General features: G+C 38.7%; 1 protein-coding gene across 1 annotated transcript in view; it reads left to right on the top strand.

Moving 5' to 3' along the window:
- The first annotated feature begins 8129 nt into the window (after window positions 1-8129).
- Window positions 8130-18603, top strand: part of LOC111327529 (uncharacterized) — an 11308-nt gene continuing 834 nt past the window's right edge. The window contains exons 1-8 of the mRNA XM_088740268.1: window positions 8130-8306; window positions 12996-13168; window positions 13731-13773; window positions 14280-16498; window positions 16803-16851; window positions 17590-17832; window positions 18258-18335; window positions 18422-18603. The exon at window positions 18422-18603 is cut by the window's right edge and continues 834 nt beyond it. Coding sequence (XP_088596394.1) covers window positions 8249-8306; window positions 12996-13168; window positions 13731-13773; window positions 14280-16498; window positions 16803-16851; window positions 17590-17832; window positions 18258-18335; window positions 18422-18603 — 3045 coding nt within the window. The 5' untranslated portion in view covers window positions 8130-8248. The remainder of the gene's footprint in view (window positions 8307-12995; window positions 13169-13730; window positions 13774-14279; window positions 16499-16802; window positions 16852-17589; window positions 17833-18257; window positions 18336-18421) is intronic.

The raw sequence follows: 18603 nt of genomic DNA, 5'->3' as shown, positions 1-18603 counted from the left end.
CAGTCACTGCCACCAACAACAGTCCTTCTCAGGACTACACTCACCCGGACGATCAGACTACACCTTCACATGTTACCCCCGGGTTCAAACCATTTACTGCATGATGGTATGACTTACTTTTATTTGCGAAGGCTCTTAGAATTCACAACCCATTGAGCCACTTAGCTTGGGATTGAAATTCTCGAAAATTTCAAAGGAAAAACTAACAATTGGTTCACTAATTTTCAACATTGTTGAAGCTCAATCGATTTCCACCCTATCTTATTCTTATACTATAGCTATTTAGTCATTTTTGTCATGATAATGAATTGCCAATTTTTGTTATTCTATACCAAAAATTTGAGGTACACTCGAAAGACAGCATGGTGATACATCCTTTATATATAAGCATCTATCTGTCTAGAGATATGAGAATATGGTTGAAAAATCATTTTTGGTCTCACCGGAGAAAACTTTTCCACCGCATGAGATAGCAAGAGGCGATACAGTATTGACTGGTTCAGCATTATGTTAGTTCGTCCAGACTAACACGCTTTCCGTCCACACTCGCCTTTGAATCGTTGTTAGCAGTTTCAAGTTCAACTTAAATTCAATCAAAGTTGAAGTGAAAAATGCCACCTGGGCTGTAAAGGAGGGTGATACGTATGATGCACGATCCTCACAGTAGATAGCGCTATTAAAGCAATAGCGAAAATCAGACCTGAAAAAAAAAAAAAAAAAAAAAACCAGGCCTGTACGGGACTCGAACCACTGACCTCTGCGATACTAGTGCAGCGCTCTACCAATTGAGCTAACAAGCCAACTGGGAGCAGGCCGTTAAGTTGATTCTTAATAAACTCGTGAAAGTGATAACTAATACCGCAGTTCAAAATATATGATCTTCATATATTCATTGTATCTCATTTATCACTTTCACGGGTTTATTACGAATCAACTTAACGGCCTGCTCCCAGTTGGCTTGTTAGCTCAATTGGTAGAGCGCTGCACTAGTATCGCAGAGGTCAGTGGTTCGAGTCCCGTACAGGCCTGATTTTTTTTTCAGGTCTGATTTTCGCTATTGCTTAAATAGCACTATCTACTGCGAGGATCGTGCATCATACGTATCTAATACCGCAGTTCAAAATATATGATCTTCATATATTCATTGTATCTCAAAGGAGGGTGACTTAAGTTCACGCTAAACCAAAGACCAGATGACCAACTGACGTCAACAGTTTTGAGTTGTTTTCAAAACAAGTTATGGTACTTAGCCTGAGTTTTCAAAACGCTCTCTCTTCAGAAAGAGAAATACTTTTTCAAAGTAGACGGTGGCAAACTTGACTAGAAAAAAAAACATCTCCACATCTATCTGGAATAGCGTGGGAAGTACAACAATGAAATCCATGTATTATTTGCAGCGATCGAAAAATGTGGAATGAAATTGTTTCATCGTTTCAAGATAACAACCATATTATGGTGAATAACTTATTTATTTAATGCTTTTCTTCTTTGAAACGTTCTTCAAAATTGAAACTAATAACAACAGCTCACAAGGATAACAAAACAAAAGACCCTACATGGTCAGGGAACTCCCAACCTAAACTGCTCTATAGTTTTCTTCTTCTTTGACTTTAACAGCTTTAATGGGTATTCTTTTAACAAACAATGGATTGGGGAATTAAATGCGGTAGTACTGTATCATTTTGGGTGAAGGCCTTTAACCTGGTACTCTTCAGCCCTCATTTATGTGTGATGTAAGCTTGATTTTATAACGTAAGTAAAAAAATGGTTTCAAAAGTAAATAGGTTACAGACGAAAAAGGTGAAATCGAAACTCTTACCCCCCCCCCCTCCCCTACGGCACTAGCATGAGTTACCTAGCCCTGGGAGAAGGGAAGTCAAGTTTAGCCCTGAGAGCGGAAAAAGCAATCAGATTGAAAACACAGTTTTCTGTCCCACCCATTTTCCCAGGAAACCAAATACCCTCTGTCCCAATTAAGCTCTGGTAATCAACATACGCCTTCCCAAATGTTCCTTAGGAATTCTTACGAACCAAATTGTTCAGCGATTAACCATTTAAATTAGTTTGATAAGAACGAAAAAAATCAATACTAACCCGTCGACGATGATCATACTTCATTTTTTTAAGAAACTTAGAAACACTGTTGGTAGGCATGGCATAGCACGTGTCTGCGAGGATACCCAACCTGGTGTCATGCGTGTCTAATGATACTTGTAAATAAAGTCGTTGTTGAAGTGTAACTGCCAATGGAAAGCTACTGTACTCTTCATCAAAGTCTTCGCTCTGCTTTGTAAAATATAGCATTCAGAGGTGCTATTCAGGAAGGGATGGAATCAAAGTTACGAGGATAAGGGAACAGTTATTAGTCCACAAAGGTCGTGGTACCGCTGCTAAGTTGACACACCGCAAGGACCTAAGGTTTTTTGATTATCGAGAGTGTCATTCCACTCTTGAGGATAACGTCTTTTGTCAGAGAGCTGAACAGGGTTATTACATGTCGTTTGGTTTTCTAAATAAGTGTAATCGTCTGGTGTAATCACCTTAAAAGGAGCCGTTTTTGTTAACCGAAGCTTTGACACTAAACTAGGCGAAATTAAAATGATTCCAGCTGACATTGCTGACCAAGTTCTCACTGTAGTGGCTAACACTAGGAAATATTCGGTGAGGATGTACCCGAAGTTGATATTCTCTAATTTTCAAACCTTACTTCTACTACGAAAAGTCTTCGTTTAAAGTTCAATTCAAGATGAGAGAGCGATTGGTGGTTGTTACAAAAGAAATTGATGATTTTTGTTTATAAGCACATACCAGAAAACAAAAGATTTAACATCTCCCGCAGTGAACAGGAAGCTGTTCGTAAACATTTTTTCCCGCGTGCTGCAAACTGTCTGTAGGATAATATACACGATATCCTCTACTTTGTACATAAATTTCAACATTTTACATGATAAACGTTTATCTGACATTTTATAATCATCCTTCGTGGAAAGAGAAGTAGTAGTAAACTTACAAAAAAAAAACTGCGTCCACCATCAACGATAGAACGCAAGAAAAAATACAACAACAACTAAAATAGAGACGAAGTACTGACAAAATGTTTATGAAATTGACAGGGAGTCACTAGAGAGGGCAATCAGGAATCAGCTTTACCTTGTTCGGAAGGTAAGGATCTATAGGTTGATTATGCAGTTACTGAGTGGTTTAATGCAGACGATGCGGTAGCCATAATTTTGTGACACACGAACGAAAGTGTTTTCCTTTTGGTTTGTTAGTTCATCTTTTGAGAGTCTTGTGTACACTTCGTTTGAGTTTTAGGACAACTCAATCATTTCATCTGATAGATGACATCATGAAAGTGGAGTTAAAATCGGGTTTGCGGTGTATTTTTAACTGAAGTTAGTTTCTCTTTTAAAATGAGATAAAGGAGCATAGTCCCCATTTTGTAAACTGAATTGGAAGAGGAGAAGTTAAAACTTGAAGTGTATCATGTAGCATAAGTACATGATAGAAGACTGAGAGAGGATATATGACAATGTCAAGGTCATCACAATTAATAAAGGCTTATAGTTTCGAAAGAAACTGTTTGGGGCTGCGTTGGTGGCAGTAACGAAATAATTTGGATATATCAACAAAGTTGAAGTGGTAAATTGGCCACCGTAACGATTACAAAAGCTAACGTTTCGAGCGTTAGCCCTTCGTCGGAGCGACATAGATGTGTATTTAGTAAAACTGTATTCGATGAGCTGGGCCCTATTGGCCTGTACATTCAGTATGGAGGAGTGTCGTGTAATAATGTGCAATTTCCTAAATTTTTGTTTGGAATTTCAGATGGAGATCAATGGAAGTTATTGGCGGGGCGACTGGGGTTGAATCGTGTCGAGATCCGTTTCCTTGACTACCGAGTAATGAACCCTTTTGACGCCGCTCTGGCGCATGCTCGTAATCGAGGTTTTATTCTCAGTGTAGGAGAATTGTACGACAAGCTTGTAGAATGCGGCTTCCCTATGTGGGCAGATTTGCTTTAACAAAAAAAGGGTAATAGCTGTTGTCTGAATTATTGTTTTTCTTTGTCGTGAAACGACTTCTTTCAATATTGAACTTATCAGCACGAGTTTTTTGGACTAATTACTGAGTAAAAAAAAAAAAGTTAAGCAAAATCAAACCTTTTCCGTATTGGTTTTTAACCAGTAAATAGCATAAAAATTACACAGCATTACCTTTAATAAAATGAGATAATAGTGATACCAATGACGATGACAACGATGGTCAGCATTTGTTACAACAATGATTAGGTCGAATCTCAAAAGTTAACATTTGTTCACTGCATTCAAGGTATGCTCCCTGTGTAGTATGAAATAGCATGGAATTACGTTGATTCTAGAAATTGTTCTTTGGCATTTCAGGTGGAAAGTTATTGGCAGAGCGACTGGGCTTGAGTCCGGCAGAGATCCGCTTCCTTGACAACCAAGTAATAAACCCTTGTGACACTTTGGCGCATGCTCGTAAACAAGGCCTTATTCGCAGCGTGAGAGAATTGTACGACAAGCTTGTAGAATGCGGCTTCCCCACGTAGGCAGATTTGCTTTAAAGAAGAGAGGGTGATAGTTGCGTAAATTGTTGTATTCTTTGTCATGAAACGACTTTAAATATTGAATTTGTCAGTTAATTAGGTTACAAGACTTCTAGTTTTAAGTGATATACAAACTTAAGAACAGGATAGGCTTACACCTTCTTTGAATCCTTTCGTTCGTTGGAATAAAAGTAGAAATACATTGATATATTAGGGAAAACGGATACTTTCTTTGTGCTCGTAAAGGAAACGGAAGGTTATCTTACATCTATTTTCAAGTGCAGTTTTGACAGTAGCCTACGAATCGAGTACTTAAATGCAGTACTTTTTAAAGGAATGCGCGACACGTAAAGTTTTCTCTTGGTCAGTGATAGTTTGAAGTAAAGTAAAACTTTCGTTCAAAAGGAATGCGCATTCAGCTCAAACGCTGATATCCATAAGGGCCCTGCATCTTAAAAATTACATAAATTAACGAATTAAAACAAGCCTGAAAATCATTAAAAGTCATAAAGAGCAAAAAAAAAAAAAAAAAAAAAATGCGTTGCTTGTTGGTAGAAAGCTTGTATGGCTTATGGTAGCATCCTTTTGAATAGGACTATACACATCAGCTAAAAAATTAGCGGTGAATAATTCACTCAGCTCAGCCAGGTTTCACCAAACTAAAAAATTTTTTTCTGAATCCACATATATTTAATGAAGTGACAAATTTATACTTTACGTCTTTGGTATATTTTATAACATTACTCAACTTAATTTAACTTCATTTAAATTCAGATGTGTTATTAGAATAGACGAGAAAGTCTCTAAAAAAATTACACAAAGTAATAGCGTTGAAAGAAAACCTGTTTTGTTGAAGCGAAGTTTCCTCTGTTGGACCGTCATTTTCAAATTTAGTGTTTGGAAGATTGGCTTGTTGATACTTGCTGGAGGGATAGCGGAAAAAGTTACTTAAAACGATAAGGACTTTTGAAATGAATCCTTTTGTGATTTTTAAGTCAAAAAAATATAGTAGAACCCCGCTAGCTCGAGTTTGGGGGGACAATGAAAAACGATGAGCTAGTATTAGTCGTTTTAGTAACTAACGGTGCACTAAATAGATATCTATGGTTAGAGTTATGCGGATGATATTGCATTAAGGACCATATATCAGCTATATTAATCAGCCATTTCGCAAGAATTGAGATTCTGAGGTGTGGGGTTTAGGGAAAAAGTTTCGTAATAAATAACCTGTCGAACTGGCTTTGACATTTCTTTTGCATTTATTGTCTCTTGAACAACCGAACCTAGGTGGTATTTTAGTACGAAATTCAAATGATTCGGTTTTGACACAGTAGTATTATGGAACGGCTTTCCATTATATATCTAATGAGGGTCGCATCGTTCTACCTAGTGTCTTAAAGTAGCAAAAGAAAAAGATGAACCATTTTTGATAGAATTTAGTTTTACTTATTTTGTGTAATATTCGAAACTGTAGAGGCGTTCACATAATTTTGTTATGACATTAAACGATATGAATTACTGTCAAACGATATTTAAAATGATATCTTGCGTCTTTAACTCGAGGAAGGCCTTGGAATATCGCAATTTGGTTTTATCATCTGATTTGGTACTTTGAACGTTAGGCTTTATCAGAGTGAAAGGCCTAAATGTCAGCTTTGGAATCCCTCTACGGAGGCAAAGTCATATCATCTTATAATGCACTCTCCCCTTTATCGAGCTGTGCCACGGTTACTTTAGAAAATAAACCCCTTTTAATTTTTTAAAAAAAATTCCTGTTTTATCACTTCGCAAAGAGTTTTCTTTCCTCTAGAAGAGTGCCTTTTCCTTTGTCAAGTTGGGGCGTCAATCTAGAATGTTCCAGAATATTCTGACGTGTCCCACGATTTCCGCTCTAGTTATCGAGTAGTATATCTGACGAGGAAGGACATGAAATATTTTCATTTGATTCGTATTTTACGCAGCCAAAGTATTAGCAATTCCGATGGACAGACCGAGACATCTTTCTCGTGGGAAAAGGATGGAGGCGGGATCCTGAACAAGTTAATTATAACGGATTGCTCTGTCATGAAACATGTTTGTTGAGTGTTATAAAGAGCTCGTAACAATATTTGTCGTCATGTCTTTCTGCACATCAAGCTTCCTATCAAATGTTTGAATAAGAACAGTAATTCAGCTGTTAAGGGAAAAGAATGTCATGGTTTCCTCCGAATATTCTTACCTGTCACGTCTAACTGAGAAATATAACATTAAGTAAAGTTAAAGTAATGTTTCCTAGGATAACGGTTATGAAACAAGTTGCATATCTGCGTGAATTTGGGCTTTACCTGATGTATCGGATCGTCAAATGAAAAACAACGCAAAAGCCGAGATGTAGTAGATGCTTTTATTACGAGTAAAACTGTCTTTTGCAGAGAACGTAATATAACTTTACATTTTGCAAACTTTGTTTTACAAATCAGTAAAATCCTGCATAAGATGGAAAACTTCACTAGAGTGGCCGAAGAAATAAAACTAAGCATTGCTAAGTTTTACGTCAAATTGGATGTTCATTAACATGCTTTTGTTTTGCTTTGGCATTCTCTACAGTCCGCTTCTTAGAGAAAGGGGGGAAACATTAGCCTATTAAATAAAAAATCCGTCCTAACCAGTCTCTTCTTCATCGCAACGCGTAGAACGGGAGGTAGTGTGGCTGAGTGGTTAGAGTGTCGGACTCGTAATCCGCCGCTCCCGGGTTCAAGTCCCACCCTGACCACTGGATCTGTTTCACGGTAGCCCCGAGTTCAGATCCTTGGCCACGCTTGTAAATAGCCAACTGGTTTGCCTCTGGCTGGTTGGGGTTCTTAATGATGTTATGTTCAATTTAGACCATTTGTTTCATTTGTTTGCAAGGACCACAATGGAAACTACTGGTTCACCAGTAATTGTGTAATCCTATAAAAAGACTTTTTTTTTTTTTTTTTTTTTTTTAGAACGGAAGGTGAGGGAAAGGCCAGAAAGAAGACTTAAGGGTAAAAGAATATGTGTTTGGTATTTCTTTTGAAATGCATGCTAAAGATAAGAAAGCGATTCAAGTTGTTTCCAGGGGCAGATCCGACAATTTTGAACAAAACAGAAAACACAGAACTTTAATTTACCTTTTAGTCCCAGAGTCTAAATTTGGAATGAAATACTTGAAGATAGATAAATTTCGGATACTTCAAGTTGAATATTTATATGTAATCCTGTACTTAGCGCGGATAAATATCCATTACTAGCCATTGACACGGACCTGAAGAGTTGTTAATCATTTGGAATGTTTTCAGACTTACAATATTTAGTTTTTTTTCTTATTTCAACCAATTTTTTTTATTCACTTTCTATCTTTCAGCTACACCCCCCGAGAATTCCTTCCTTGCCGGTTAATTTCCCTTCCCTTTCCTTCCCTTCCCTTCCTTTTCCTTCATTTCCCTTCCCTCCCTTCCCCTTTTCGCATTGCATTTCTTTCGGTTTGACTTCCTCCGATTTCAGTCACGCCACGCATAAATTAAAAAGGAGGGGGAATGGGTTCCAGTTTCGATTCGTACCATATTGAGACGTCACTCTAACGCTTTGATGATCAAGTAGTATATCTGACGAGGATGGACAACAAAATTTTTTATTTGATCCATGTTTTGCGCAGTTAAAGTTTGAGCTATTCCGATGAACAAGCTGAGACAACTTTTCCGTGGGAAAAGACGGAGGCGCGATCATGAACAAGGTAAATCTAGAGATTTCATCTGCCATGAAACATGTCTGTGTCAGGAAGAACTCGTCACAATATTCAGCAATATTCATAGTTATGTCTTCTTGAGTCCTTCTTTTGTGGTACTCTGCCCATGAAGTATGCTATCTTTTTATAGGATACGGCTGGTGATGATGCTTTTAAAAACCAAAGAATGTCAAAGTTTGCTTTGAATGTTCTGCTCTATCACAAGTAACTTATTTAGAGTAATGTTAGATTCGCTAGGATCTAAACTGTCAAATTATTAGAACTATTAAATCGCATCGATCGAAGTTGTAACGAATCCTTCTTTGATCGGTACTGCAAAGGCTTTTTGATCAAGTGTGCCACGTAGTCTGTATACGCATACCGTAGTCCGTTTAGTTTCCACGTGAGTGTTGAGTGAAACGCGAGTCATGTAGAACACAGGCAAGAGCCGTAAATATATAACGTTACGCACTAGTGGGTTTGATTCAAGGCCAAAAACCAAGGCTTACCGTCCTTTGCGAATAAAAATGACTTCAAACGAAACGAACTATTCAAAATGGTTTTCAAAACATTCGTACGTACGGGCCATTCGTCCGAGACTCATATACTAATGTGCTGTAGTCTGGTATGAAGCATGATTTCATATCGCGAATCTAAACAAACGACCGTTGTCATACTTTGTAGACATTAAATTAATATTTTATCCGATCTTGTGGAATGGAAAACAGGGAAGAATACCGTGGAATGGAAAACAAGAAAGAAAACCTGTGAAAGTAGAATTAATCCGAGGACTGAAAGATATGGCTCGCTCAATTTTAAATTTAATTGAAACGTTTAAAAATGTTTGAAATGTTTTAAAAAAACATCCAGTGAATAGTCTACTCGTACGAGTCACGCAACACGCTCTGTCAGAGAGGTAACGGCAGCAACGAAGAAAGGCTTACTGCTTTCTAATGAGACTATTGCATCATTATAGAATTCATTACCATGTTTTGCCCCCAAAAAAGCACGACTGGCAAGTGTGATACAGTCCTCGGGGATCAAAGCTACCGCAAAATATTAATTCTATCGGCAACCGATTTGTCTTCGTTATTTCCCCTTTAATTATTGTAAAACGCTATCAAACAGACTTAGACTACAAGTAGTCCCTCCTTTTTGGCTAAGTCCGTCGCGTCAGTCAAAAAGAAAGTCACTGAAAAAAAAAAATTGATGTTAGCGCACCGGGTAACCATTGGAGTGACGCCGATTCGCCGCGGGAGCTCCATGAGTAAGGCGCTCGAAAAGCTGCATTGGACATTATTAGTTCTTCGAAGCTTACAATTTTCCTTCGAGCTTCGCTCTCGGAAAGCTGTTAGCATCTTGGAACAGATAACGTGCGCAAGCAAGTATCCGAACCTATCTTCGCGCCAAATGAAGGCCGTTGTTAACATTTACCGAATCATGGAAATAAGTTATGTAAGTGTTGCTAAGCTTCACCCATGCATCGGAAATATTCTGACAAAAAAAAACAACAAAAAAAACAAAACCAGTCAATGTCATTTCGTACGATCTGACACTAACACTAACACTGTGTGGTACGTATCTTTGAAGTTTCACTGCAAAATTGCACTCGACATTAACGTTTTATAGTCTGGAAAAAGTATAACAGCCAGTTACCTTCAACTGAATTCCAGGATGACTTGAAAAATTTGCGTAGAAGTTTGCCAGGATCTTTGGTTAGAAAGGTTCGCCTTTGAAGTCTGTTTGAGTGGCCATAATATTGGTCTCTTCCGTTCACTGACTGCATACCACGGATCTGTAAATATGCACAACGCTTCAGAACAAACTGAAGTTTGATGAGTTTACCCTGAATTTTGATAGATTTAACCAAATTCGTGTCTCAGTAAGTTTGTAATGTAACTCGTAACTCTTACGCTTGGAGTAAGAAAATTAGTTCAGAATATTCAAATGAAAGCTGTCCTCGATGGGTTTCTTTTCTCAGTTCCAGATAAACAAAACACTTAAACAATCTCTGCAACGACGTCTTTGCTTTTCGATAAGCTGGATCTAAAACACACTCGTATGTTTGTCTCGTAAGCATTGTATCTCATTTCATTGAACGTTTCTTACATCGGAAATTATTTTTTCTTGTGTATATTTAGGTCTGGCTGTGTAAATTGCGTAGCGTTAAATTTTCTTTCAGCTTCGAATTCGGTAGTGGAGCGTTGCACAAATTATGTGATTTTAGGGGTCGGAAGTAACATTGACTTCCGGTCACTTGAATTTGGAGAAGATTTAAGAGTTTACACTAGGGTATCTAAAGATAGTAATGCTGCGGCAGATTATGTTAATAGTGACAAGGTTAAGCAGTAATTCATCCAACTGTGTGTTTCAAAGTGCTGTCAAATCGTGGGGTGTTTCTAAAACTAAGATTTAAGGTGGCTCAACACAGTTTTTGATACCTGTGTTTCACTCACCTTTTTCTCTAAAACCTTAGATCCCTCGGTCACCAAACGGCAGCAAGCAAGTTTACAGCACAAACTTTGGTTTTTCGATAGTTAAGCTGACGTATGTGTCATTGCCATGGCAACATGAATAAATACAAACAGGCAATTTAAATCGGTTTTTGTTTATTTGTAGAAAATCTATTCATTAGATTTTCTTTATATTTTGCATGCAATAAGCTTGTAACGATAATCACAAGTTAACACCATTTTGCTAATGATTTAACAGAGAGATATTTAACTATCCCTTGTTGAAGGTTCACTGGAATTTCCTTTGTTAGAGTTCAATTTTTTTCAACACTCCAATTACTTATTTCCTAAAGTATTTTCGTGCCAAATTTTGTGAAATTCTAATGAGTGGTTCCCGAGAAATAGGCGTATTTACGAGAAAGCAATTTTCCATTCAATCGCAATTTTTTACTCACTACACATGCGTTGCATTTAACTGGGTTCTATCGGTAACAACGAAAAAGGTGAGAATTGCTGGGTTCTTTGCACCATTACCTTTTCTACCATATCTTTGTAATAAAAGAGTAAAGCCATCAATACACTGCGTCAACTACAGAGAAAAATAGCACAGATATTGCGGGTACGTGCTGAGTCAATAAAATGACCGCTTTATTGATGGCATGTTTCTTTTTTGCAATCCTTGTGCGCGTGCTGAATTGCATCAGCAAAAGCGCGCGCGAAAACTGAGTTCGGCCACATTAAGAGCATCCTTCTCACCTCAAACAATACTCTGTCCGAGCACTGAATTGCCGGTTTAGTTCGTTCATTGACTACATACCAAGACGAAGTGGAAATTTTTCTCTATTTGATGGGGAAGGAAGGGTGGTAATCAATGGAGCATACCTAGATGGAGGTTTTGAAAAAACGTATCTCTGAGGTTATTTTCTGCGGGAGAATAAGCATACTTGAAAGCAAAGAAAATAGCGCGAGCACAGAAGAAAAGTGCTAGCCAAAACTCAAGAACATACAGATGAGGAAATGACATCTTAAAACCGACCCCTACTATCACATCGCAAAGGAAAGTCATTAAGAGATATCCTAACGAGAGCTTAACTTTGAAGGCAGAAGATTTAGAAGCGCTAGCGAATCGGAGTAGTTGCACAGGTCTGTCAACATCTCTTTTGCCATATGGCTTACCGGTGTGTCAATTTACGCAAGGTGACTTCTCCTAGTTCAACTGTCCTTCATCCAGTGATCAAGATTGTAGATATACCATGCAATACTCACGATAAGTTAGTAAAGTAGATTTACAAGACGATTGAGTACATATAGGAAATGTCCTTACAGTAGTAACGCTATGAAACGCAATACACTAAACACAACAAATTTGGCGCGGTGCAATCTGGTTAAATGCTATGCATTCTGGTAAAAAGTGATGAACTCGAGAATTCAAACCCTCCTTCTTCTTAAATCCTGAATATGTTGCTACTCGCTCGTTAGGCTCGCTGCGCAGCAAAAAACGAACTTTGTAAACTCCCACAGCATTACCAATAAATACGAAATATATAAAATGATTAGAGTGTGGGCGTTTATTTAAGGATATACGGTATTATTAACAACTACACTCCGTAGAGTACAGAACAACGCCATAGAAGAGTACAAATTTCACGCGGTATTTTTACTCCAAGGAACCGGTTAGACAGGTTTTCTCGCATCGCGCAAGCGAGAATTGGATTGAAGTTGCGAAAAAAAACTGGCGGACAATTTGAATCATAGTTCTGACGACGAAGAGTAGGAATGTTTGGCAATTATAGATCGAAGTTTTTTAGATGAATCGAACGAACCTGGAAATTTCTTCATTTATTGAAGAAAATAGAAACAGCAACACGACGACGAGCCAATTCCGTTCCGCTTCGCGTACTTTGTTACGTACTCCCCATAAGTAAATATCCGCGAAATTCACCCGCACTGAAATAACAATTTGGCGTGTTGGATAATAAATAACTTATTAGACGTTTTGTTGTGTACTATCGCTGAGTATTTTTACTCGTTATTTGTATTTTGACGAGCCCTACGGGCTCGTCAAAATACTGCACAACTCGTAAAAATACTCAGCGATAGTACACAACAAAACGTCTAAAAAGATATATTTACCATCTTATATCCAACATGTGCTTGTGGAGTACTTGTTAAATATCAAGGGAATATCCTCGGATGATATTCTCTTGTAAGCATTCATTCTAAACTTTTTCTTGGTTCTTTACAGTTACAGGCCAACACAGTGCTCCTCCGGAGCGTCTTCAGTTTGATCTTCCTGTGAAATTTGCAGCTCATGCATTGCCTTCTGTCCAAACATCTATGCCAGTGGAGAAACCTTCAGATCTTCCAGTCCGGTTGTGGCGGTCTAAAAGTTGTCCTGAACCTAATATCTTGAAAGAGGTGAGGTAACATTCTGCCCCCTCCCTTCTTTAGAGAGGGTCATTTAAAAATGAAGGGGAAACTTGACCAAAATTTTGAATTTTTACTTCGACCATAGCTTAATCTACTCGTTAACAGCACAACATTTAGAGCTCATTCAAAGATAGAGTAGCCTTTAAAGGCCTTCTATTGGACTGCGATACTGGCGCAGACTGAAGAAAAGGACAGAGGCTGTATTGAGGACTAGGCCTAACATAGACACTCAAATCAGGTGATTGACAATAGGAAACGAGTTTAGTAATTATATACGATGAGAGAGTAACACTGCTCTTGAGCAAAATTTACCCATTGTGACATGCATTGTGCTGATACATGTGTACTATCTACAGCGGTCGGAGGATCCAGCAAAACTTACCTGCTCTCCTTTTTGCTCTGAGTTATTATTACGCCTCAATTACAGAATTAATAGCTGGAACAGGCTTAACTTAAATTAACGACGCTTTTGAAAATTTAAACCTAATCTTGAAAATGGATTAACAAGAAACGATTAATAGATTCACGGTTGTATTACGATAATCGACAGGTTCTTCCGTCTGAAGGAGATGACGATAACGAACATGCATCAGGTGAGTTTGTATCTTTCCTCGATTTAAGTTGTACAAAGAAATTAATTTCCTGGTTGTTCTTTACATTTACGCTCAAATTTCAAAATGTTTTAACATTGTTTGCCAAACTAGTTTATGTATGGTTTGCACTCGGGGAGAGTTTTTCCGTCGCCGAGAATGTTCTTTAAAAACGAGAGAATGGTCTAAGTAAGGAAATGAAACAAACGATCGGCAATTATGATAGCACGATCACAGGTTAAAATGGATTGTAATGATTGTAATACATTGTAAGGACCGCAGTGACGGGCCTACGGACTCATACGGACTTATCTCGTCAGGTGATGCCACTGTGAATTGTAGATCCTCATTTGAGGTGATCCCGTGACACCCACCGCATAAAACTTTATTGTGAACCAGGAATGAAAATTTCTAGCTTCGATTCAAACGAACTTAAACTTAGAATATGTCTCTAGATAAGAAATGTACTTTGTTTGCCTTTATTTGTTGAACTCATTGTTTTGTTGCAGTTCCTGTGGAAATTTATGCACGAGGCCCTAAGGCCCTCGAGGCTTACAACAGAGCCATCGAAGAGGGAAAAACCAGTGTAAAAAGAGTGCCAATCATGTTAATTGGGCAAGGTCAGTCAGGAAAAACAAGTTTAAAGAGATCACTGAAAGGAGAGGAATTCAATCCAGATGAGAGCAGCACCGTAGGCATCGAGACAGATCCTTCCTATTGTAGAGTGTCAACAGAAGTTTGGAAAATGGGAGAGGCTACCCATGAAAGAGATTCAAACATGGAGCTAATTTCTTATGAAAAACACACAGCTCAATATATTGTTAGTAGCCTTGAGAAAAAGGAACGACGAAACGAACTCAAGCTCAGCCCATCTCGTTACGACAATACAACTGAGCAAAATGGAGGCCTTTCCTTTCTAAATAGTAATGGTGTACCACCTAGGGACTCTAACAACACTGCACCAGAGGTTACAGCCATGCCAGAAGAAATAGCATCGTTAGTTACGAAGCTACTTCAAGTTGTACGCGTTGAAGAAGACAAAGATGAAATTTTGTCAACTCTGTGGGATTTTGGTGGGCAGTCAGTTTATTACTCTACACACCCACTTTTCCTGACAAGTAGGGCAATTTACCTTTTGATTTATAACCTTAACCGAAATCCAGAGGAGAAATCTCCATCCCGAGTGAAGAGAGGATTGTTCGATTTTATCAAAGACGATCTTTGTAAGAAGAGTAATGTGGATTATCTCGACTTTTGGATGTCCTCGGTTTCTAGTTTGGTTCCATACAGTGGGAAGCCTCAGGAAATGTCTTCAAATCCCACACAACCAGAGTTGCTGCAGCCCCCAGTTATTCTCGTCTTTACCCATGCTGACAAGACGTACAAAGGTGCCGATCCTGAGGAGCTTGCTAGTAAAATTTTTGGCAATTTGCAGAGGAAAAGTTATGGTAGACAAATTCTCGACTACTTTGTCGTGGACAATACTAAGTCTGGGTGTAAGGAAGAATGTCCAGGGGTTGTTCGTTTGAGAAAGGAGGTGCTTGACACTGCCAAGAGACTGCCTGAGCTGAAGGAGGTTATTCCAATCAAATGGCTGAGGTTTGAAAAGGCTGTAAGAGAGATGGTTAAGCACGGAAGAAAATGGATTTACCTTGAAGACGCGAAACGATATGCACTTGAGGTATGCGGAATTTCCACTGAAGGGCAGTTTTTAACTTTGTTGAACCTCCTACACGACCAGAGACATTTGATTCATTTTGACGACACTCCGGAGTTAAACAAAATCGTCATTTTGGATCCACAATGGTTGATAGACGTTTTCAAGAAGGTTATTACTATTCCGCCTTTCAAAAAATGCAAGAGAGAACATACAGAATTGTGGAGAAGGCTAGAGGAAAAGGGAATCTTGGAAAAAAGGCTCTTAAAAGACGTATGGGATCCCCTTTTTCACACCCGAGAAAATTTTGATTTGAACAGTCTTATAAACATGATGGAGAAATTTGGCTTGTTATGCCCTTGGCCGTCATCCGATGAGAGTGGGTCACCCAGTGAGTATCTCGTACCTTCCATGTTGATGTCCCCACCAACGAAGGTCACAGATTTGTTTTCATCTGCGGGCATTCCATCCCTTTTTGTGAAGTTTAAATCTGGTCAAGTGCCAATAGGACTCTTTCCTCGCCTAGTACTGATGGTCATGCAATGGTGCACGAGGGAAGGTCACAACGAAAATCGCCCTCAACTGCATTACAATTTTGTCAGGTTTTACACTCACCCAGCAAAAGCCATCTCTCTGGTCCTTCTTAGCCGTTCCTCTTCCATTGAGGTTGTTGTTCACCAAGGAAAAAGGATGTCCGAGGATCCCAAGAATGAAGGGAGGAATCTGCCATCTGTATTCAGCCACGATACTTCTCAAATAGAGTTTGCACGTACTGTGTGCCGACAACTCGGACTAATTCTGGAATGCATGCGGAAGGAGTTTCATTGGTTAAGGAACATGGCTTACGAGATGTCAGTTTGCTGTCCGATCTGTTGCACACGAAAGGCGGTGGAACATTGTGAAAACCATCGCGTAAGTAAATGCAAGGAAGAAGAATGCTTTCACTTCTGGTCGGAGTCACACTTGCGCAATTGTCAAAGGCCTCTTGTGTGCACCAAGTCTGCGACTGCTGGAGATTACAGGGTTCCACTCGAGCGCTTCGCAACATGGTTTCCATTTTTGGACAAAGAGGTAAGTTGCTGTTTGTCTGGGTGTTCTATAAAAGTTACTTATCTCCATATCAATTTTTTGCTTAGCGTATCGAATGTTAGTGATTTTAAGGCAATACGTTTATACTTTTTCGTCAATGTTACACAAGTGGCACTTTTATTTGCTCTCTGGTGATCCCATCGTGGAGAGGGAAGTAGGGAAGGGTAGTATCAAACTTGATGAATAAGACTGTACACACTCGCAACCTCAGAATACGAGAGAAAAACAATACAGTAACTATGAAAAACGAAAACCAAATAACAACACAATTATTATTACTCAACAGGGAGTCACTGGCGAGGGTAACGAGGAAGCAGCATTAACTAGTACGGAAGGTAAATGAAGATCTGTTTGAAAATTATGTAGTTAGTGATTTTCCAGGCGTCATTGCTCTAAGGTATTTAAATTATTTCATCTGGTAAATGGTATCACAAATGTCGATTTTAAACCGTCTTAAATGCAGGTTTGCGGTGCGTTTATCCCTCGGATTGAGACGTATGAGTAAATTCGCCTTTCTGTAATGCGAATTGGCAGACGAGAAACTGAATCATGTTTTAAGTGCTTACAGCGTCATGACGTGAGAAAAGATATATGAAAGTCATATATTTCAATAGCGTCAAGGTCACCGCAATAGCCCACTTCCGAATTACCCTTGGCCTCATTTTCAAAACGAGGCCTGATGCTTAACCATTCTTGTGAAAATGAGTTTAATTTGCATGTGAATGAAAACTGATAATCATATGAAAGCATGAGCACCAGGACTAGTTTTGAAAATGAGGCCAAGAGTAATTTGGAAATGGGCTATTAAGGCGTGAACTGTATTGCTTATTCAGTTTGTGTACTGCCTTGGTTTCGAACGGTCATTTACAGGTTTAAATCTCGTTGAATCCTGTTATTTTTTCATACTTCATTTTCACAACCGGTGATGTTGTGCAATTTATATGATGAGATTACTTTTCTTCTTTTGCTTAATGCTTTATTTGTCAGCACGTTGTATATATTTCAACTAAGCTCGTAAGATGAATTGAACAGTGCCGAGAATATTTGAAATGAGGTCTTCATCGAAATTTTAGGGAAAGGCGAACAAGCCATTGTCCTCTCCGATGAGCTGCTTCAGGCCCTTCAATTACGGACATGCGATGCAGACGGTGTTGTTGCTCTTTTACAACATAGTTTATCATTGGACCTATCATCCTCAGAACAGCCAGATCCAGAGACAAAGCATATGATTCGCTGCCTTTGTTCCAAAGCCCAATCTGCAGAGAGACATGATGTTGTGAAGAGGTTACGAGAGATTGCACCTTCTGGTACAACAGGTTGGTTGTTTGGGATATGTACATGATGCAGACAGTTAGATTAGCCCATATTCCTTTCCGTTAAGAACTATATCAGATTTATTCATGAACTGTATTTTGATATGAAATAGAAATGCTACATGTTGCTTCATTCGAAGATCAAGCTCAAAATGTGCCACTTTCCTAATTTAAATCCACATAAATCCACACTAAAAGAAACAATTATGCTAAACACAGCTCATAACATGGGCTTCACATTTTTGGATTGTGTCGGTAATTCTGCGTCGTCTTCATGTGACTTGAGAATAGCCAAATGCGTGGTGTCCCGTGAAAAATTTTGTTTTCTTTGCTCTACTTGTTTATTTCTTTACAGTAACCTCAATGAACAGTGAGGAGTAAAATGCATAACTTGTTTCAATCCATTTTTTTTTCTATTTACTGTTTAGGACCTTTGTTGCCTGAGACGTGTGACATTTTAGATATTCCCACTCTTCAGAGAGTGAATTTAACAATTCACATGTGTGGTGAGTACTTGTTGTAACATTTAAAAAGATATCCTTAAATCACTGGAGCGGAGAACTACCATAATAACTCTTACTCTGCATTTCAGGTGGAAATGAATGGAAGTACTTGGCGGAGCGAGTGGGCTTGAGTCCAGCAGAGATCCGTTTCCTTGACAACCGAGTAATAAACCCTTGTGAGGCCGCGTTGGCTCATGCTCGAAAGCAGGGCTTTATACGCAGTGTAGGAGAACTATACGATAAGCTTGTGGAATGCAACTTCCCAACGTTG

This window comes from Stylophora pistillata, chromosome 12, assembly GCF_964205215.1.
Source record: "Stylophora pistillata chromosome 12, jaStyPist1.2, whole genome shotgun sequence".
Classification (NCBI taxonomy): Eukaryota; Metazoa; Cnidaria; class Anthozoa; order Scleractinia; family Pocilloporidae; genus Stylophora; species Stylophora pistillata.
This window is presented reverse-complemented; position numbering and strand designations above follow the sequence as displayed.